Source organism: Odontesthes bonariensis, chromosome 22 (assembly GCF_027942865.1).
Source record: "Odontesthes bonariensis isolate fOdoBon6 chromosome 22, fOdoBon6.hap1, whole genome shotgun sequence".
Lineage (NCBI taxonomy): Eukaryota > Metazoa > Chordata > Actinopteri > Atheriniformes > Atherinopsidae > Odontesthes > Odontesthes bonariensis.
This window is the reverse complement of record NC_134527.1, coordinates 9,246,544-9,270,189: the sequence shown is the minus strand read 5'-3', so window position 1 is coordinate 9,270,189 and position 23,646 is coordinate 9,246,544. Positions and strand designations below refer to the sequence as shown.

Below are 23,646 nucleotides of genomic sequence, written 5' to 3'. Positions count from 1 at the left end.
GGATTAGCAATATGTGGAAGCTTTCTGCCTTCCCTCTCTGGAGAATTATGGGATAGTGGAATAGTGAAGGAACAGCTCACACTTGCAGTGCGGGCCTTGTGGTTGATGATGTGGTGACAAGGGTATTACAGATGCTTGCATAACACTGAGATAAACGCATGATCTTTGCAGCATCTGTCTCTTCAAAAGAATTACCATCATGCTCTGACAAGGAAAGGACTTCTAACACTACTTAGATGCAGGAGTTTTATCTATAACCTTATTCGTTTATTGTAAACTTTGCTAATTTTTGTTCAATTTTCATGTCATGCAATACCACATGTGGCCCAGCTCACATAATATAGGGACATTTATTTACTCTCTTTTATATGTAGCTAAGAAGAGAACAGCAGAAAGTTAAACTTTTAACATATTTTTCCGTCACAAGGATGTAAAACATTGAACAAATGCACGTTTCTAATGGATTTTTCTCTTCAAGTAAAGCGATAGTAAGTGTTAGTACTTCAGTTATGTCAATGGAAGGCAGCAACCTAATGTGTGGCAGTTAAAGCAATATGTTGTCCTGTGCCGTTACAGTTTTATAATTAAGGATCAACTGTGTTCTTCTTTTTTTTCAAAATGAGAAGTTTTCTCATCATATGGCAAAATGTATATATTCTTCAAACGCCAGGAGGTTATCATCTCCTAAAAATTGAATGGACTGGATTTGTCAAGCAAAAAGACACATTCATTTTTTTAAAGCTTGTAATACTGAATGGCTTCTATGCTGAGAGTCACCCATTCTGTGCTGTCCTCCTGCATCCCTCTGTAGGTCTTCCTTCTTTCTCCCCACCCCCTCTCCATCACCCCATCATCTCAATGCGGTGATGCTGTCATGACAACTAAAGTGCTTCCTGAGTGCTTGTTGGGTAAACTTACTTTCCCCGAAGTGCCTCCTCCCTTTTACCCTTCCCCCTGCATCCTTACACTTCTTTTCCGTACTTGTGAGAACCTCGTTGGACAAAGTCCTAATGCCTGATCCATAACCTCAGCCTTAACCAACATGGTAAATGAATGACCTATTTATTGCCGAACCCGAAGAATGCATAAACCTAACTCTAACGCTGCTTTTAAAACAAACACTTTTCAAGAAATACAGGACAGTCACTATGTACTCACAAAGATAGATGTGCAAGAGCTCACACACACACAGACGCACATTCTTGAAGATGGTAAAATATTGATAAGATACTTCATTCAGCAGTGCCAGCTTCTATCCATGAAAGCCTGATCGTCTCCAAAGCCCTAGTAGGTTCTTATGACTGGTTAGACTGGTAGTTCTGCACACTTCTAGTACATTAAGCCCAGATAAATGGATAGAAAGAGACTTTATTGATCCTGCCTCAAAAATTGCTTGTCACAACAGCAAATAGCAGTATAGTTAGATGACAGTTCAAAAAATGAAAATGATATATACAATAAATTACATTATAACACACACACGCCATTAAAACCAGTGACATGTAACATGAGTGAAGCTGCGTATGATGTTAAAATGCATTGTTCTCCTAGGAAAATCTATGTCCTGGCATTTACTTGGATGTTAATTTCACATTTATCCACCTACCTAAATATTTTTGTAGACTAATCGCAATCCATCATGGCAACTGCAAACGCTCAGAGAACGTAACAAAGATTCGGAGGTGTTCGCTTGGTCTCCAAATTCCCCAGATACCAATACTGTAGGCTCGTATGACATCTGTGGGATCAGTCAAACGGTCATAATATTATGGTTGATATGGTTGATATTATAGTGTATGGTCAAGCCATTAGAAAAGTTAGGCGCATATGGCTGTGAGGTAAAAAGAGGAATCACAGACAGTGCAAAACAGAAGGCACACGAGTTTCCCATATGGCAACAGTTTATTTGAAATTAATAAATAAATAATAAAAGCTTTACAGAGTCTGAAAAAATGTGTATTCTAAAATGAAGAGTAAGAAAACTTTGCATGTGTAAATATGTTTTAACATGACAGCTTGAAAAAATTATTTTACAGAAAACCCGTTTTTTTAAGAGGTCTATACATTTCTCAGTTGGATACAGTTGGATACTGGGTCAGTGAGACAAAACTGAGCAGACCTCAGACCCCCAGTTAGCCTATTTGCATGAATACATTGTGAATAAACATGCAAAGAGAAGACCGTTTTGAATTTTTGGATCGATGGCCTTTGTCTACATTTATGTCTGCAATGTTACTCTTAAATGATATGAATTTTATGAACCTGATTGTGAGACCTCATAGAGACGGAAAAGATCAAAGGAAGAGGACCGACTGAAAATCAGAGGAAACACAGCTGCGGCTGTAATCAGGAGGGTCGATAGAATGGGCCATGGCTCTACTAATCAGAGCTGCAGTGACTGTCCTCTTGCAATTATGCCACAGTGTGCTATTTACAGTCTTTCTCTGGAAAAAAACCTCCAGAACTGACAGTGGCGTTACCAATGGCGATCTGAGGTTCTATAACAGATTAGGCACTACAAACATGAACCACTGTGAATAGCATCGTACAAGGGGATTTTAAAAGAAGCTTGATGAGTACTGGGAGCCCATTCTCGGTCAGATAAGAACAAAATACGTTTGCCTCAGGTTGCACCCAGCATGTTTGTCAGGATTCTGCTCAGGACAAAGAAAGTGAATGAATGGACGGGGCAGTAAAGCATGAAGGTGGGGGTATGATGACATAAGACTGGATGAGTTAAAAAGATAAATGACGAATGGTCTGCACCTAAATTGTGCGCTCTAGCTTCAGCGAGGTTCTACAAGGTGCTTCACCATGTGTTTTCCATTCAGACTGTGGAGGAGCTGTCAGGCAAAGTGTTAACCTGCCATTGGGAGCAACTTGGGGGTTTGCTGGTTTTTTTCCAAGGTGAGAGGAGAGGCAGGGAATACAATTGTCAGTCTAACAGTTAGAAAAGACCTGCTTTTCCACCAACACAGTGGTTGTTACAGGGTTTTAGAGAAGAATGAAAACAGCGTTCCGCAGTTGCAGAAGCATTAATGGAGACTAAAATGGAGACTAAATGGAGGTTAACTAAATATTAAAATGCAAAATAATATACGCCGGAGTGGTTGCTAGTTGAGCAATTCTAACAACATATCTTCTCAGCATAACTTGACTTTGAATCATCATCATCTTGTAATGATAATATTTAATCGACTGGCAAATAAATAGTTTTTTCTCTATCTGTTGAGACCAGTTTGACCCACTGGTTTCTGCTTTTTGCCTGATTGTGAGAATAAATGGATGCTGAACAATGACCTGCTCTGTTATCCCAGAGAAAGGAAAACCCCACTGACTTGATTGTATATTATTATGGTGTAATCATCTGCCTTTGTTTGTGTTCACACAGAGAAATGCACGATTATGTGCATGCATTGGTGCATACATACGCAGAGCCACACACACAAACACAATGAGACAACAATAACAGATGAAGGTATGAAAACTTCATACACGCACGCACACAAACAGGCCAACCCCAGTTGTGTTTATGTTTCTTGGACCAGTAGTTTGCTGTAGGACAAATACAGGAAGAGGATATTTACTGGGTTTCCTCGAATGGTTTATTAGTTCACAATTCTATCAGCTAACAAGATAGGCATTGCATTGAAATACATCCGAGCAGATTTTTTGTGTTTTTCTCTTTATGTTTACATCTGTGTCAGTCTTGCAGAGTCTGTGTACAGTCAGAAGACTGTCAGGAATGGAGGAAATAGAAGTGTAAGACGCACGCAGAAAATGGTGCAAGCCATTTGGCTTCTCCATCCCTATTTGTCAGATTGTTCGTTACTGTTTGACTTTAAGCAGTTAAACAGTACAGAACTACAAAAAGAAAAGTTTACATTTCCTTCTGACCTTGAGTTCTACTTTTCTACAAGTCTGAATGTACAGTATAATTCATTTTGCACTACATTGTGGCTATTTGACACCTATAGTTGGTTATAGCAGCAAAATTTTTAACCCACAACAATACAATGTTCTTGACTTTAATGTGATTTAATGTGATGCAAAACCTTCAGCTGAATAAGTACAATGTTGGATAGCTGTATCTAGCTCCACCTCACCAGCTGTGCTACTTTCGTGATATTGAGTATGATGAGTAATGAGACAATTTTTAGATCCAGAACAAATTAATTTATATCCAATGCTGATACACATTTTGTAGTTTTTAACTTGAACTTCCATTTTCTTACCCCCACCCACCTATCACTGTGTCCTTCTCCCTCAGCCTTAATCGCTTACAATTTTCTAATCCCTCCAAAGGACAGTTGAACATATAAATCAACATGTTTCCAGGGAAATGCTTCCACTTAAAGAGGACGTCCGTTAAGAAGCATCAGCGGACACCGCTGGATCCTTAATTTGCTTGGGATGCGAGTGTGTGATGCATATTAATTACGTATTAACCTCACACTCACAAATGTACACACTCCCAAAGCCACACAGACACATTAGTGTCTTTTGCATATTAATTACCTATTAGCCTTTGTGCTGTGCATTAAGAGCGGCATGGCATCAGAAAAACAGCTTCCCCAAGGGCAACACGTTCACACGCACGTATTAATACCACCTACGCTGTCTTTTCGGCTTTCATTCACAATGAGGAATGGGACATTTAATCAAGCCATGACCGTAATGATATCATTATAGTATAGTGTAGCATAGTGTATATGTGTTGTTTCTTTGAAGGAATAAAAATGTGTTACAAGTGTTTATGTCCCTTTTATGTCAAAGAATGAAAGCAGCTCACCCTGATCTTGTTGCTTGTTTGTCCTCGCATTGGTAGACATTTAATAGAGACGTTTAACATGATAAGAGAGGATTAAAGTAAATAAAGAAATTAGTTACGGAATTGAGTACATAATATTTAAAAGATTAAGAGAATTTGTGTTTTTTTTTAATTTTGTGTCTTTTTTCACAAATAAGATATAGTTGGTTTGTTACCAGCTGTTGCATGCTCTTCATACATTGGTCAATCGAACACAACAGCTTAATTTGTAATGAATCTTTAGGTCCCAGTAAGTCATCTAGTTACCATTCAAATGAAACTTTTTGCATGTTTTTAACCCTTGGCCTGATGGTCACACAGCCAATTGTGGCTTGGTTTTAAAGCCCACACATACATGTTCTTATTTACGCTGACATTTTGACCCTTTTATCCCAGTTTTAGCCTTCTGCTCTCTTTCCTGACCTTCATGCCCCAGTTTTCCTCCAAATCCTTAAAACGCATTAAATGAGGACAGTCAAATTGCCGCGTGAGCAACTGTAACTGTGTAGTATTTTGCCCTCGTGCCATCATGACGTGTCGTGCAATGCTGTCATATTTGTTTTTCTGTTGAGCATAAATGGTCTATTCATCCTAAATGCAAATGAGCTCATATTAATAATAACAAATACCTTAACATCCACTATTGCTTGTGCTTATTAGTCAACTGAAACTGACTTTTATTAAAGTGGCATGCAAAGGATTTATTTTTCACTCAATTTGCACATTTTAATTGCAAATGTTTATATAATTCTCATAATCATTTGCAATTTCCAGGGGAAATAAATTTTCATGCTGTATTTTAATTTAATCAGAGCACACCATCTCATTTTTCACACAACCACACTATGAGCAACTGTCTTTGTCAATGTGTGTGTCCATCTGGCTGGTTAAATATCTCTCTTTGTGTTTTTGACTATAATTATTCTCAGCAAATAAATGCAGATTTGGTTTGCACATTCATTACAGTAAATGTCAGAGTAATGTAAAAATGCTGCAGAAATTAAAACCAAGTAGCTGTTCTCAAGACTGACAAATGGCAACGTCTGTGGTGAACAGACAAATAAAAAGATTTATTTATTTATCTATTTTTAAATCTGCTGGGAGTCAAAACTTGTTCAACAGCAAATCCTCACAGAGTGCCATTCTGGAAGTACACTTAGTGCACACCATACTGTTTGACTGACAACTGATTGGGGAGTGCAGCACAGACGCACCATGATGTGAGAGCATGGAAAGTAAAATTTTGAAATACGTTTTATATTTGTATCTGTATTTGAGCATATGGTAATGTCACCAGTTATTAGGAATTGGTATTTATGTGTGAAATGAGCTTACATACCATTCACTGATTTGGCCATGGGGGTTTGGAGGATGAAATGAAGGAGGGCTAGCTGCACAATGGCAATAAATCTACGAGCAACCATAAATGGGTTCTGTGTTTTTTGTAGTCTTTGTGTTACCTATTTGGAACATTCATGGTATAAATACCATTCGTGTTGAGAATTGTAGTTTTTGTAAGGTTCAAAGCCTGGTGATGTAAAGGTAAAATTACATATCTGGGGATATGGATAGGTATTTGAGATTAGTTTAAGGTTGGGGTTAAGTGTGGATGGGTTACAGTAACTGCACTAAATGAATTTGACTTGATACAATGTTCTGGTTAAGGATATATGAGGTACAGGCAACTGACACAAAAGATTCGGTGTATCCTACTGCCTGAGAAGGCAGTATGTGTATCACATTATAGAACTTAAGGTAAGTCAGTGAGTTGAGTCAAGTAAAAATTCAAATATTATTAGATTAGTACAACTACTACTCCATTATAACAAACATGAAATAACAAAATGCGAAAAGATGTAGAATTTTTCTTCAATTTATTTATTGATATATCTTAATTAACATCTGAAATACTTTAGCCTTACCTTGTTCTATGATTCTGGAATAATTCAAACGCATTTAATGGAAGGAATTATTCCAGTTTAGTGTGTTTGTGTGTGTGTGTGAGAGAGAGAGAGAGAGAGAGAGAGAGAGAGAGAGCGAAAGAGAGAGAATCAGAGGTGAGACTTGGAGTGATCCAGGGCAGAGGGAGAATTTTTCAGGACTAATGTTCCATGACAACAGACCAAGGTTCCGTCAAGGTGAATCAGAGCCACTGCTGTCTAACGACTTAAACACACTCGGTCTCACACACACACACACACACACACACACACACACACACACAAAAAAAACATCCTACTGCTCCTCCTTTGTCTCCTTCATTCTCCTCTCTATCCCTGTCTCATCCTCGTAAACTTGGCTTCTCTCTTCCCATCATTCACTTTTATCATCTTATCTTCCGTTTTGTATTTTCTCCGTTCCAAGTCTTTATCCTGCTGTCCTCCTACCTGAAGTTTAATTACGTAGTTGTTAATTAAATCTGCAGTCTGACTGGGCTCCACAACACCCACACTCACACAATGGGTGAAAACAACGGCTCTTAAATCTAGTGGACAAACACAGAGGAAACATGGCTCTTGTTCTGTTCTCCTTTGTCTGGTATCCTGACAACTACTCGTCTTTCCTCTTTTAAATGAAACATCAGTTTGTTATGTGCTGCACGATATTAGTGTACACATTTTTCTGCACATCTCTGTTTAACAGATATGTGAAATGACAAAATCAGGAGGTTGAAGTATGGTAAAATAAGTTGATCAGTTGGCTTGGGGTTGTTGAGTTGTACATGGGTGTTAACATTCCTCGCTTAGATCAGCCATCTGAGTTTGTGTTGAATGAAGATATTCTGTTTCTCTCTTGGCTTGTTGAACTACACGTGTTGCATGTGTTGGAACATTATAGGGCAGCAGATTCAAGCGTAAACACTCTGGAAGAATTTAAATGATAGATTTTAGGTCTTTGAAAAGGTTGAGAAACCAACTGTAAGGTTGTAGGTTTTGACTAAGACAATGGAACATGAATAATAGGGCAAAATTGCGTGGGCTCAAAAGAAATAATCCCTTGAGAAACATAAAAAGGGATCAAACTTCAAAAGAAATATTGTTGTAAAAATATTTGAAATCCTTCTTTTCTTTGACGCTTTAAAAGCATCTCACAAGGGTCTTCAAAACAACCACAACCATCCAAGGAAATTTGTCCACTATGTGGAAGTTGACCTCCTTTTTAAAAGGAAATAACCATGTTTTTCCTGCAATTTCACCTGTCCCTTTTATTTTTTACCACTCTGCCGGTGACCCCCTTCCTTCCCTATTTGCACATGTACTCCTTTCTCTTCTCTCTCAAACTATTCCCGACATCCTTTCCTTCTCTTTCAGTCTGCAAAGTGGGGTTTTACCGCTCACTGCTGGAGTCTTCAGCCTGCAGTAAATGTCCACCTCACAGTGTGGCCAGACAGACGGGGGCCACAGCCTGCAGCTGTGAAGATGGATACTACAAGATAGATTCTGACCCTCCTAATATGGCCTGCACACGTGAGAAATTTCACACCTTTTTTCTACATTTGAATAGTCTCACTTGTGATTTTATAGCTCATCTTTACAGTTTTTTTGTTCATCAAGATGCTATTGATTGATATTAGTTGATTATTTTCCATCTCTCTCAGGCCCTCCCTCCGCTCCACGGAATGCCATTTCCAATGTCAATGAGACGAGCGTCTTTTTGGAGTGGTCCATTCCCATGGAGACAGGTGGCAGGAAAGATGTACGCTACAATATCCTCTGCAGACGAGTCTTGCCAGACGGTAGGGGGCTGGAGGAATGCGGCCCCAACGTACGCTTTCTGCCTCGCCGCATCGGCCTGTCAAACACCTCGGTGATGGTAGCTGACCTGCAGTCGCACACCAACTACAGCTTTCTGCTGGAGGCTGTCAATGGGGTGTCAGAGCTGGCCAAAGACCACGCTAAGCAGTATGTGACACTTAATGTGACAACCAATCAGGCAGGTATGTTACACCAGACTTATTATCTTGTTTTTCTGCCTGTCATATCCAACCTGAAAAAAGAGAAGAAAAAAAACTTGCTTAAAAAGACAAAGATTTAACTTGTTGCTAGCTGGAAGTTCAATAGGCCTTAATGCATGAATGAGCTAGTTTTAATAGTACTTTTAAAGTACTGTTAGCGTTACCAGAAACACAGCTGTCCCATTTTTCTCCTCAAAATTCTTTTTCCTCCTCACTTAAACTGCTGAAGGTTATCAGCGTGTTGGCTTCCAGGAACAAATAGCTGAGTTTGATAACAAAAGCACCAGATGATCAAATTATCACAGTATTTGTCCAACAAATCTGTTGCTGTATTAATTTTCGCTTAAGCACCATCCCTGCCGTGAACGAGAGAACATTTCACAGTGGAGAGCCTTTTTTTTGCTTTTGCTCCTGCATCCAGATATGTAATCGAAAAAGCAGCTTGCTCCCTTCATTTGGGTGATACATTGCAATAACAAGATTCTCAGGAATCTGTAGCATTATGAAAGCCCCTGAATTGCTGGCTGCTGTGTGTATTGGCTTTCCTGTGTGGTAGCAGGTGTTATTCTGTATGCCTGTCAACAGCAATGACAAAAGATGAATCAGTTTACACTTTGATTTTAAGTAAAAAAATTACATGTAACCTCCGCTTCAAGCAGCCATGAGACCATAAGAGGCCATACTCATATTAGACAGGTAGGAAGTCCAGCTGCTTTGCAGGCATCTACTGTTGCTGTTGCTGGCTCTCTTTTTTAAATGAAGATGAGAGATTGTATCTGCTTTGGGAATCCATTTTTGTGTTTACAGGAGGCAGACGCTTCTGTAGGTTATTTTATTTGCTTGTAGTGAAATGGGCAGCACACAGCGTGATGAAAAGAGAGAAACATGAGATTATTGTTCTCCTCCTCTACGCCTCCATCTGGAGGAAAGCCAAGAAGGGGGGAAAAAAGGAGTGTCGAAGGATTGTCTTTGCTCCCTTTTGCTGAACAGATGGTACATTGGCACTCGAGAAATAGAAGGTAGTATTAGTAGCAGCTTCAGTAGGAAATAGAAGTGGTAGTAATAGGGGAGATAGTGGATACAATGTCTGCTGAGGGGAGACACGAACAGACAGAAAGAGAGTTAGAGGCAGATGGCTGTCTTAAGTCAAGACTGCTGACAGTCATCTAACTGTCTTGTCATCACGGCTGTCAGCAGACTGAGTGGATTACACCAAACTAAAAAACTCAAATTCAGTTTAGTGGAGTTGTAGCTGGATTAGCAAATCACTGGACCAAGTGGAGATTTGGGATTATGTTAGATTACACATGGCAGCCAGAGTCGCAGACAGATAAGCGCAGCTTTTTGTCATTGGTTGAGTGAGGCACAGTCTGCTGTAGGTGAAAACACAGGTGTAGATTGTGTGCACACATGGAAATATTTGTTGAAGCACTTTTTCTGCACGAGAATAGTTGTTCCATTCACATTCAAAGAATTGACTTCTCAAAGCAAGACACAAAAGAAAATAGGGGAGTAAATCGTGCTTATATTTTAGTAGAATCAGCAAGCTTAAAATTAACAAAGCTTAATTTAAAAGGTAGACAGAATCCCTGAGAGCTGTACTTTATATTACATAACAATTTGAATTATCATCACAAATTGATGCAGAAAAGGCATTAAGTGGTTTCATATTTTCACCAAACTACAGGTGATAGTGTGTGATGGTTGGCTCGCTGTACGTTCTGCTTAATTCAAGAAAATTCTCGTTAACTGATGCGGCTGCAACGCTAAGAAAAGGTGCTGTGGGTGACAGTGTTTCAATAATGAATTGCCTACTGCTATCAAAATGAGATACTTACTGTTATTATATGTACAGTACGGTGTGTCAAAGGTGGTAGATTTTAGTAAATGAACAACATCAACAAAACAAAAATCGTACAATACAAAAAAGATTTTTTTTTTGTTTTTTTAATTGACAGGAGAGTATACCTTAAAAATACCTTACATTTTTTGTGCAGTCAACAAAGTGAGAACTTTAAAGATGAGAACTATTTGCATCAGCTGACTTTGGAATGATTTTCCTGGAGCATTAACTGTTATGAATAGTTTAACACACTCTGATGTGCCTACCTATGAATCACGGATGTAAGCCTAATGACGAACTTGATTATCACTTTAAAAAGCTGTGTTTTGACTTCTGTGTTTTGCTCGTGTGAGAATGTCGTCGTTGGCTGTATTTCTGCTTTTGGTAAAGAGGCAAAAACAAGAGACAGAGACAAAACTCCTGTGAGACGGGCGCGAGAGTTGGACAGAAAAAGCGAGGAAGACTCTGTGGATCCGCTGTTTGATGTGAGGAAAGTGTCACACACGATAAGGGAGCCGTGAAATAGGTGATTTCACAGTATCTCTGTGAAGCCCCGCTGAATAATAAAGTGTTGGTACTCGTGAGGAGAAGATGGAGAGAGGTGAAAGGCTGGGGAGAACCAGGAAAAAGAGGGACAAAACAACGGGGTGGATGTGGCGACGACAAACTGGAGGAGAAAATGATTTGGAGGCTATGATTAGGAAAGAAAAGGTCACATAGCAAGAGGCTGTAAAAATGGAGCATGTTCGGAGGGAAAACGTGGCAAAGATGATGGAAGGGAAGAGCAAATATTTGCTACCTTAACATTACCGTTCACAACAATATCTCATTTCAGAGAAGTTGGTCCCTGAAGTAAACATTAAGGAGAAACTGATTTTAAAAAGGAAGAATCACCTAAATGACTGCCCAAATATTCCTGCAGTCCAATTATGCTTTCCAAGAGTCCACTATCCAGACTTTGTACATGTAACTGACAGTAAAAAGGCAATGATAAATGTATTTAACTTTACATTTCCACTAAAGAGGTACCAACTTCAAATAAAAAAAAAATTGTGATTCGTCTGGTCAGAATGCATGTTCTCTCCATCTTCTCCGGCATCCTCCCACCTTCCAAAAACATGTTAGGTTAACTGGTGATTCGAAATTGACCCTGGTATAGAAGCTGGTGTAGGAAATGAATATATAGATGTCTTGTAAGAGAATATAGGGCAGAGAAATTCTCTAATTTTTGTTTAATGAGCCACTTTTTGCTTGTATGTTACTGGATTAATAACTCCCCCTGACATAAACTATTTAAATCTCATTGCCTTTTGACAAGAGGTAAATGTAAATCATGCTGGTTAAGCTCGATAAAAGGAGTCTCACGATAGCTCATTGTTTCTGTCTTTATTTCAGGTTATTTGTTTGAGTTGCTCAGTGTAGGAGCATTGCGTTGTAACTGCGCACTAAGTGCTCTCATATATACTGTACACATATATCACATATATACTTTATTTTGGCTACTGTCAGCTATTCTTCAAATGAATTGTGATACATTGCTTTGTTGTGTTGGTGAAAATGCACTGCCGGTGCTGTGGTCATGTGTCTTGCTGCTGCTGTTGGCACACATTCAGCAGAAAGGTTAGTGGAGTCCTGGGGGGCTTTGGTTGGATGTGGGCAGAGTCTCTGTCCTGTTTTTCGGTAACATAAAAAGCAAATGCATGACATCATGATTCTGCATGCAGTGAAATTCAACTTTATTTAAACTTTAGGACATTTTGCTTCATAAGAAAACTACTTTCCAGTGATTTGTGCATTATTTTTGATTGTTTAATCTTAATAAAAATGTTGTTTGGTCTGACGACACAAAAAGTTGTGTCAACAGAACACTTTAAAAAAAAAAATAGTTTCCAATGAGTCGAGAGCAAATGCAGACGCATTTAGGAAAACTGCCAAATCCATTGCTTTTTTTATGCAGCTGACCCAATTGCTTTAAGTCACAAAATCTTTAAACTTGTCAGAAAGGTGCTGCTGTCGTCATGGCTGCTGTTTTTTTTTTTTTTTTTTTTTAATAGACTACCAATCATACGAGGCAGAAACTGTAACCTACGAATGCAAGAAAATGGAAGTTAAACTCGTGACATGGTGTGACTATGACATGGTAGACAAAAAACGATCGGAACAAAGAAAGAAATGCCCATTCGTGGGAGCAGCTTATCCAGACATTATGACTCTTTTCTATAGTGTAACGATGACAACGCTGAAACCATCTGTTTAAAAAAAAATGGACTTCAGGTGTCTGCAAATCACAAAGCTCAGACATTGAGGTGGGCTCCTTCCAATAATAGCACTTGCACAAGGCTACTATAGTTATTGTACTGCTGTCTCCAATAGATCTTATCCAACACAGACCTCTCCCTGCACTATGGATGCCAGACTGAGCTGTGACGGCCTCGCCCATTGACAATATAAGGACAAAAGTCATCTGTTTGTAGGTCGAAGTGGAAAGACTATGTTCGACAAATAGTTGACTGACGAATAGATAATACAAAGGAAAGACGTGAAGCCGGTTTATCACAAAGCAGCAGTTATAGTGGAGATGTGCTGTTGAGATATTGTTGTCTTTGAAGCTTAAAAGAAAAAAAGTGCTGCAAAAGACGTCAGAGTGCTTTTAGATAAAATGCTGACAGGAAGCGCACCCAAGCGACCTGCCAGCTCTTTTCTGCCAGAGAGAAAAGCTCTATATGGACGTGGGCCCTAAGAGACCTGAAAATAAGTAAAGAGAGAGAGAGAGAGATGGTGAAAAATTTACAGCAAAGGACCCTGGTTGCACAGTAACTAGAAATGCTGTAATCCATGATCAATGCCTGAAAACCCTCATGAGACCTAGTTAATATTTAATTGTTTGTATAGTCTGACTTGGATTATATATAACTTTTACAATGTATGTTCCCAGTTATTCGTAAAGGCTTTTTGTATTTGTCATTTCTTGGCAAGAGAGTTTAAAATGCCCTGAAGTGTCTCTTTTTTTGCAGCTTATTGGAGAGGGGGTGTAGCAGGGGCAAAGAGCTCTGTGGTAGACATTTCAAGGGAATTTTAAAGCCCTGGGCCTGGAAATCGCCCTATACTTTTAGGTATTCTTCCCTTTTCAATTGTTATGAATTGCTGAGCAACTCAAATACACAATTAATGAAAATGCACAAAGGAATGTAGACCGGTTCAGTTCTAGAATGCTGAATCGATTTAAAGTGGCATAGAAGCAGCAGGCAGGCAAAAGGTTAAGCTGCAAGCCCTAATAAAGGCATCTGTGTCTGCCATCTCTCTTTCATTCTGTCTCTCAATCTATCTTTCTGCCATTCTTTGAGGGTAGTTATAGGAAAATAAACCAGATAGTTGAAGTCCATATTGATTTTGTGATGGTGCAGACAGATAGTGGTCTGAGAGGCTTATGCTCAGCACTCTGATAATGTTGTGCTTATCTGAGGCCGGAGTTGTTACACTGGAGGGTCTGTATTCATCCACTGGAGTGCTTTCTTACTCTTTTCTAACCTATCTTATTCTTACAGTTCAAGTATTATTTTGATAGGAAACACACAACTGTCTCTTTGTGAGATCACCTGGAGTTTTTGTACATTCTTATTCCTCATTACTGTACTGCATGTTCTCATTAGGAGATGTGAAGGGAAGTGTTTAAACCAGAAGCGTCATTACACTTTCTTCCCTGTTGCAAAAATAAAAGTGTTGCTGGGGCCCTGTCAACGCTCTTTCAACATGTCTCCCCCTCACTTTCTCTCCGATATTTTATTTCTCACTTTTTTTTTCCTCTCATCATCCCACCTGCTTCTCTCCCATTCTCTGATCCTGCTTTTATCAGCCTGTCCCTCTCTCCCATCACCTCTTGTTAACTTTCTGTGTTACTGCCTCTCAAATCCTATTTTCAAAGCACTTGTTTGTTTTGGTCTGTGAGCTCAAAATTGTGTGCCTATACTTTTAAATTTCCGGTGAAAATGGAAGAGTCAGGAAGCGTGAAAAGTGGGAACTATGGATACAATTTTCCGTCCTTGATCTTTGTCGATCTGTGCAATAGGTATAAATTGATGTGGCTTGTATGGAGTAAAGAACTCTCACTAGAACAAACTTATGTTTTGTTTTCTTTTCTTTTCAAAGATATGAAATGTTTGAGAATATTTCAAATGCCATGGTCCTGAAATTATTCAGCCTGTCATGAGATGGTCAAACAGTTTTAGTTGGATATCAATGATTTAGGTCATTTACTTTCTTTATTTTAACTTTTCACTTGGCCTACACAAAAAGAAGAAAAATCTGCAATGGCCAATATAATATCTTTAACTTGCACAATATAGTTCATTGATATGATGTAATGTAATTTGAAATGACAAAAACATCTTTAAAAGTACATTATTTTTATGCCTAAATAAATACAATGTTAATGTGACATAACAAATTATCTCCAACCTGATTGCATGCTTATTCATCATGTCAGACAGCCTCATCAGCACTACAGTAAATTCAGATTGTGGAATCTGAGTTTTGTGGTGATTAATTTTTATAATTAGAAGACAAATTAGTAGATTATTTTTAAAGAATAAGTATCGATCTTTATCTAATTATTGGCTTCAGCACCAGCGCATGTTTAGCATGTAGAAAGTCGCATCAGGTTTATTCATGAAACCTGAGATCATCGTATTTGGGGCTTTGCAATCTATACACCCTGATATGACAGCCTCTATTCAAGCCCTTTGATTGAATACACCATGGAGAACTGCCTCCGTTTTTGGAGGATTTAAACTTAGATTTTGGGGTATTGTTACACATAAAGCTGCTGGGAAAATAATCCCTCTCCCATCATTGAATCCCAGCCTTTATACCATTTAAGCATTGAAAGTGTGTGTCTGATTTTTGGTCTCTGGTTTCAGGCTTTTAAGATGTCGCAGATAACGCTTCTGTGCAACCATCCACTCAGGATACAGTTACTGTGTTTGTAGCAATGATTTATTCCCCGTGGAGTTCTGCTGAGGCTATTGAAACCTAAACGGTGTTTAGCATTTGCAGTAGAAGCACACTGGCATGTGTGCGTGCACACACACACACTTGTACACTATCAGGATGTTGCCTGAGGGAGCATTTTGCCTGGTTAAAAGCTCTTTATGTGTCAGACTCTCCAACTGTCCCTCTGAGAGATGGCTCAACGGTTCAGGTTACAACAGGATGGCTCTGTGATTGATGGAAACTCACACAATTCAACTCGCTTGACTTCAAAGCTGTAACGATAAATTACCAAACCCATAAAAACGAGTAAAAGTAAAAACTGTAATTGTGAAATAGATTAAACTGAAACAGTTTTTCAGATTAGTTTTTTTGGTTTGTCTTGTGGTGACAATTTCCAATGCTCAATCAATTCCAAGCTGTTGTAACTTTTCCATGCATCTGTTCAGCAGCAAGATATAAAGGGATTATTTGATTTGACAAGGTTTACCTTGCTGCCAGATTGCAGACATGGTTTTAGAGACAGATCTGCTTTAAAACTAAAATTGATATATTTTCTTGAGTCAGTGAAATGAGCCAAAGAGCCTCGCAGGAATTTGAATTCCAGAAAAACTCATTTGAAAAATACAGCAAATTACTTTTGTTTTCGGAAATGACATGACAACAATGACATGTGTATTAACGTACCAATTCTATTAGGAAAAACCCCTTCTCACACCACTATCTTTATTATTTTCAAATGATTAATTTTTCCTTTTTCACATTTCGTGTGCAGTTTAGTGTTTCACACTGATCACAACAGGCATTATTATCGTTGTGCGTTTAAACATCAAAGAACGGGGAGGTGTCACGAAGAGGTTTGTGTTATGGAGGCTGATCATACCAAACAGATTTCACAATATGAGCACCAATTATCTTGCGTGCAATCACTGTTTATTAGGATGTTATATGAGTGTTGTTCATTTTAATTATTGCAATTGGAGATGCAATGGGTTGCCTTTTATTTAGCTGCTATACTGCTGTGCTTTCAATATAATGTTAACTGAAGTTGGCACTTGAAAGAGTCCTATATTGTAAATTCATATCTGTGTGTGTGTGTGCGTGTGTGTGCGTGTCTATGCAGCACCCTCCCCAGTAAGTGTGGTAAGGAAAGGACATACAGGCAGGAGCAGCATTTCCCTTTCTTGGGCTGAACCTGATCGGCCCAACGGCATAATCCTCGAGTATGAGATCAAGTATTTTGAAAAGGTAAAAAAAAAAACACACACAAATATATGTATAAAATATTTTCTTTTGTGTGGGCTTTTGAGTGTGCTTTTGTTCACTGGGTTTAGGCCACCTGTGGTTTCACAGTGCCTCTTTAAACGCAAAGACTTCTAGGCAGGTGTTTCTAGGCTTGTCAGAGCTATTGATTTTCAGATCCCTCTTATGTCTGTTTAGTTGTGTTTGTTTATGTGAATAATAGCGCATGAATTGGCGGAATGCATTCCATGAAGTTACATATGTGGTTAGTGGGAAATTATGCTTTGTCCTTGGAAAGCTGCATCTCTTTTCATTTTGCCAAGATGCAGCAGGTTATTTTTTATCATTTGTTTGCTTTTTGTTTTGTTTTACACCCATTTTAAACTTTCAAAGTTGTGTTGTGTGTTCTCCATGTCATGTTCATCAAAATGGAAATACATTTCACACAAACATTTTACAAATGAAAGCACATCAAATTGAATATGTGGCCACTATTTGCGTAAAGATACAATATTTTTAGTTTGGGTAGACAATATTTGATCGACATGTTTGTTTTGTGGATTATTTCTTTCCTGGGTGTGTGCTCAAAAAACCTAAAATAACTCCTTCATCACCTCACTTGGGCCCCATTACGGGCCCCAACTGCACATCTTTCACATGTTACCATTTCAGAAGCTGAAAACAAAGTTAGTTTTTAGTTTAATTTAGACAGGTAAAGCAACTTGATACCTGTATTAAGATCAGTTTTGCGGTGCCCTACCTTTTTTCCCTCCTCAAATGTCTTCTTTTCATGGAAGGTCAGGATAAAGGTTCAGAGGAGAGCAAAGCAGTTTGTGGTCAATCGTTAGCTAATGGCCTCTGGCTTAATGGAACGGTGTTTAAACCTGCTGTGGTTAGAGTCAGGAAAGTGATCCACACACACTTTCAATGAAATACCATCATGCTCACATATGCCACAGGTAGTTTAACCACAGAAATGAAAAATGGCAGAAATCAATATGTGAGCGCAAATTCATGAGCACAAAGTTTGGCAGATTCATAACTTCAGCAACTAATCTCATTCACTCAAGCATAGACATATATTCTGTATGTAGAAATTAATTATGTGGAATTAATTCGAATAATCTTCTTTCTTTCTCTGACTACAGGAACAGGACTCCAGTTACACCATAATAAAATCCAAAGACACAGAGATGGTCGTGGAAGGCCTGAAGCCTTCTTCAGCTTACGTCTTCCAGGTGAAAGATGGAGTAAAAAACAAAAAAAAATCAGCTGATAATTAATTAGATGGATAAAGGGGGAAATGTTTTGATAAATAAGAGTGGCAAAAGGAAAAGTCTAATTCCATTTGACTACAAAGAAAATAATTAATTTCAACGGCAACACATATTAGTATGGAAGTACTGTGGTGCTATTTACTACAATGCTATTTATTTTAGGTACGAGCCAGAACCTCAGCAGGCTACGGTGCATTTAGCCGACGTTTTGAATTCCAGACCAGCCCTTACTGTGAGTATACCGGAGAAAAAGCATGACAATCAACAACAGAAGCCAGGTGTGGTTTTGTGTGCTTACTGCTTGTGTCTAATCCCACATCTTTTCTTTGCCAGTAACTGCCACCAGTGAGCGTGCTCAAGCTTCGATAATAGCGGTGGCCATCACACTGGCTCTGGTTCTTCTGGCAGTGGTTGCTGGATTCCTGCTCAGTGGAAGGTAAGGTATAAATACACACCTGAAAGAAATTAGATACAAGCAGGTGAGTGTGTATGTATTGATGTGTTTGCAGGTGAAAGCACACATGGGTACCGAGCTTATGCCCACACACGTTTCTCCTTTTAGAGCAGTAGTAGTGTGACAGTGTATTTTCGCATTACAAAACTCTAATTAAGGATTGGATGCAATGCAACTAAAAATGTTACCTATTTAGAATACTTAAACTAAATTTGTTAATGCCAAACTAATAAAATGCATGTTTAGGGACTGTATTGGATTGCATGAATTGAGTAAAATTCATAAAAGTCTGATAGAAAAGACTTCAGATTATGAAACTGAAATATCTTTATCAAACACATGTTTTGAAGTCATTTTAAAAAGTGCACCATTTATGCAGCTTCTTTTTACATCTTTGTATATTGTCCTATAGATGCATACAGACTTCATAAGGGGGACACAATTAACACGATTGTTCCTTTGATTTATGTCTTAACTGAGTAAGCCATGATTAAAATAAACTGAAAACTCATTAAAACAAGCTTAAAAACAGCAAAGCTAACTGTATGAAATACATTACCTACCCCACAGGCATGGGACAATGCTCATTTTCTCATTCAGGCCTGTGCCCCCCTCTAATCCTGGGCTCTACAGTATCCACATGTTGCATTAGGTCTTAATAAATGAATCAAATAATGTATGTTCCCCAGTAGATTAATCTCCTGTTTTTTTCTCCCACAAGTGGCTTTTCAATCACTACTTCTGTACATACACAGAGGCATGTTAATTAAATTAGTACATACTCCTATTTAAAGCCTAATATCTATTTAATCATGTGTTACTGTGAAAGGAACCAGCAGAACACTATGTATTTCATGTGAGAGGTTGGTTTGAAGACAGACGTCCGGTACTAAACATGAAAGCAGCTGTGTGCATGGCTTCACTTTTCAGATGGCGACAGTGGCCTTCATCTTTCACACAGTCTATGGCTTAATCAGATGACTTCTCCTTATCTTACTTTGACCTAATGCCTAGTAACAGAAATTTCTAATATCAGATCTAATTTCTGTTCCAGATATTTCTGTGTTGTTGGGCAGCATTACGGGATTAAAAAGCTTAAGGCTAGAGTTTTGTTATGGGTCAGGAATAAGGGTCGCTTCTTTAGTTGTAACTGTAGGCTTGATGTTTATAAGTCGATGGATTTTTTCCTTCACCTGGGAACAGAACTTCCCTGTTTTACAGCAGCATTCACCACTTGCTGCCCCACACGTTAGACACATTAATGTTTGTGTATCTCTTGGCTCATATGACTGTCACATTACTTTTATATAGGTTATAGGTGATATGGTGTAGTTAAATGTGAAAATATTTTCTTTACTTTTGCAAAAATAGAATATTAATTAGAGAAAGCCCTTAATCACTGCCCAGTATTATATGTATAGAGCCTCATATATATTTTTTTCTGATTTATTTTTTTATTATTTTACCAATATATTTGATTTGTGCTTCCTTTATAACCCAGATTTCATTACAAAGATTGTGTTGTACATACTGTCTGCCCTGGAGATGTTAAAGCATTAAAAACAAATGAGGACGACACAGAGGTGATTTTGGTGTAGCCGCATAAGGGACGCCGATCGAGGATCACTCAGCGTTTTGTGTGGGGGAGGAGGGCCACAGTTTCATGTGTTGGATTTGGGACACAGGCACCAAATATATCCTCCAGCCACTACCCCCCACACCCTTCCACATGCATTCCTCTCCAGAATACACATTCGTGCACCCTTATAAACGCACGCATGTAGTTGGAGGGCCAGATGTGCTCTGCCCAGACCCCTTGACTCAAGTTACTCAGCAAACTAAACACCCTCTGGCAAACTCATGCAGATCCACCTCCCTCAAAATATCCAGCTGTCCTTTAAAAACCCTTCCAGTCAACCCTGGCTGACACTAGGAGAGGAGTGACAAAACTTGGACTTGGAGTCCTCCCTGTGCCTGTTTGTGTATTTTGTTTATTTGTATTTGAGAGCTAAAAATAAATTAGATAAATGAACTACCAGTATGTTAAACATTTGCTTGAGTTTTTCAAATGCTACGAAGTAAATTAGTTTAATCGCCTTGTAAAAATAGAAAATCTGTTTGTTCTTTGTCGTGTATGTTAGTGTTTGCATGGAGGATACCTTTTAAAATCAGTCGCCATGTTTAATCTGGGTTGTCTGTGATTATCTCTGATGCCATTTGTCTAAATATTGGCACGTGTAAGCTTACCGAGCTCGGATAAACGCACATATGCTTGCTCATCCCCAAAACATGCTTATTATAACAGGTTTTGATCAGGTTACACACACGTTCTCACTCACAAGAACCAAAGAAACGTTCCTCAGAGGCACTAGATCATCATCTTTGTCAGCGTGCATGTCCTTTTTTGAAAAGTGATTGACGTTTTTCTCCTTCACCAAAAGTCAGTTGATATGTTGAGAAAGTCTCTCCTAGAAAATTAATTGATTTTAAAACTGCAGTTTTTTGCTTTGGTCTTAAAGCCTGGTATATTTCAGCTTTTTCAGCAATATTGTTGATCAGCGTAAATGTGGGTTAGCAGATTCTGAGGAAATAAAAAGCTTATTTTGCACTTGGATCCAGGGGGGATTGTGACCCATGCTTGCCAGGGTTTGCTTTTTACTGTCTTTGTCATGTTATGCCAGTCTACTGTCTACTACTATTTTATTTACTGTCTTCTACTCGTATTTTGAAATGATGCACAATGATGAATATGAAGATAAATGCTAAAAGATGCTGAAGAAAGAGACAATCCCTCCATCCATTTTGATTTCCACGGAATTCTATTTGTTATCAGTGAGTCAGTGAGACGAGTGTAATTGTGTTTGTGTGCAGACAACAGTGCTGCAGGTTGACACTGACACTGATGTGATTGGGTTCCCTCCTTAGGCGATGTGGCTACAGCAAAGCAAAGCAAGATCCTGAGGAGGAAAAGATGCACTTTCACAACGGTCACTGTAAGTCAGAAATTCCAAAACTCCTCCAATATATTCTGTTTATGATGTGCATAATGTATGTGTGTGTCTGTGCATCAGGAGAGACACAAGTTCATCCCAAGTTTATGCTGCATGTACAGCAGTACAGCGGGTTCAGACAGTGGACATGTCCCTGTGAGCTGGTTCATGTGGATCTGTGCTACCAGTATAGATGACAGTGTTTTCGGCCAGGAGCGGTTTTTGGACTGGCAGCCATGTCAGTCGAGGACACATAAAGCTATGCTGCTTTATAGGCTGTGACAGCTTCCTATATCTGTCCACATTTATAGCATTGTACCCTGCTATTCAAGGTACAATGCTGCTAACCTGCTTCTGAGCCAGCTGCCAACTTATGCAGCCAGTGTGTGTGGGATTCAGTCTTGTTAGTTTGTGTAATGGAGGGGGATGTGTGAATGTGTAATATGTGATTGATAAGTTGTCCCGCTTCTTTTGTGAATAATTGAAGGTGCTAAGTGTTGTATATAGTTCTTTAGACATGGTATTTTAGGTAGCTTCAGAGAGACTTTAAAGCTGCCGTCGGCAGGTTTTCAAAATTCCGAGTCTAAAGTCGGAAAATTCAAACTGATACAACTTTCAGGTCCCTCCCCCAACCTCTACCAAGCTCCAAACCGCCCCCCAAACCCCTCCCCCTCTGTGGACGAGGTTGTGCACGTGAGTTCACACCAGTGTGCGCGCACACAAGCTGGGGGCAGACTCACGCTCAGCATGGTTGGTGACTGTTCTGCTCAGATAATAGATAAATAATAAACCTTACGTGATTGGTTAAAAACAGCCGGGAGCGCTCGATTTTTGCAAGCACGATTACAGGCTTTAGAGGGAGCTACAGAATTTGGGATTTTTCCAAACAGCCTATTTAATATTCTACTTCCAGAATCCCATGACAGTTCAAGCCAATATGACTAAAAAAAAGTTGCAGACGGCACCTTAAAGTATAAAAGTTTGGAAATTCAATGCATGCACAATTAAAGAAAGGACGATAATAACTGTGATATAATTAAGTTATGATTGAAAGTGTGTCGCACATGCCACCTGACAGAACGCCATTTTTTGGATATCAGAAATCCAGGCCAAGACTTGTTGTTCTTTGTTCTAGTCATTGTTTGCATTTTTGTAAATTTAAAAGCTCCTAGAAAGCTAAATTAATTTTAGCCCATGTAGTCTTCATCTTACGCATTCTAATTGACTGTTTACTTCCATGAAACCAAAGCCTGGTTGCATAATGTATGTGGTTGGTTTGTTGTCAGTAATATTGATCAAAACCCAGAAAGCCTACTGTACCAAATTCTTCTCAGTTGCCAACAGATTATGCATGTCATCATGCAAATTATACAGCTAAACCCAGCTCTAATGCTAAATATTGGAAATTGGTTCTAATTTTGAAGCTGACAACCTCAATGAAAATAACTTTAGAATGTAGCAAAGGGGGCAACATCTCAAACTGTGACTACTTTGTGTCATTGTATTGTTATGTTTGCATTTAAGATATTATATGCCATATGCATTATGCTGTGGATACAAACCTAACTAAATTTCAATATGCTAAGTGACTTATAAATGGCAATAATGCTGTGTGTGTCTGCAGTAAAGTTCCCTGGGGTGCGCACTTACATTGATCCCCTTACCTATGAGGATCCCAACCAGGCAGTGCATGAATTTGCACAGGAGATTGATGTCTCATTCATCTCCATTGAAAGGATCATTGGTGCTGGTGAGTACAGTTGTGTCCCTGCTCCTCTATATATGTGTGTGTGTTCACCTTACAGATGCAGACGGAGGCTGATTTGACCATAATGATAAAGCACATATAAGTCTTCAGTGAATATGTTCAGAGATTTTCCTGAAATGGGTAAATCTCAAACTAAACTTTGTTGAATCACATTAAGATGAAAAGAAACACGAGTCAAACCCAGTTCTGTTGTGTTGTATAGAATTTAAACTGTGTTGGATCATATTTTAACTGCATAGGCTCCCTTGTATAAATTTGTTTACCTGGTGAAGCCAAACTCTGTGAACTGTAGTAACATTCACTGATCACAATAAGCAAAAT

At 38.8% G+C, this 23,646-nt stretch overlaps 1 protein-coding gene across 1 annotated transcript in view; it reads left to right on the top strand.

Annotated features, from left to right (window-relative positions):
- Window positions 1-23,646, top strand: part of epha5 (EPH receptor A5) — a 61,720-nt gene that overhangs the window by 21,221 nt on the left and 16,853 nt on the right. The window contains exons 4-11 of the mRNA XM_075455101.1: window positions 8,122-8,277; window positions 8,409-8,747; window positions 16,718-16,842; window positions 17,985-18,074; window positions 18,276-18,345; window positions 18,447-18,549; window positions 21,493-21,560; window positions 23,182-23,307. Of these exons, the coding sequence (XP_075311216.1) occupies window positions 8,122-8,277; window positions 8,409-8,747; window positions 16,718-16,842; window positions 17,985-18,074; window positions 18,276-18,345; window positions 18,447-18,549; window positions 21,493-21,560; window positions 23,182-23,307 (1,077 nt within the window). The remainder of the gene's footprint in view (window positions 1-8,121; window positions 8,278-8,408; window positions 8,748-16,717; window positions 16,843-17,984; window positions 18,075-18,275; window positions 18,346-18,446; window positions 18,550-21,492; window positions 21,561-23,181; window positions 23,308-23,646) is intronic.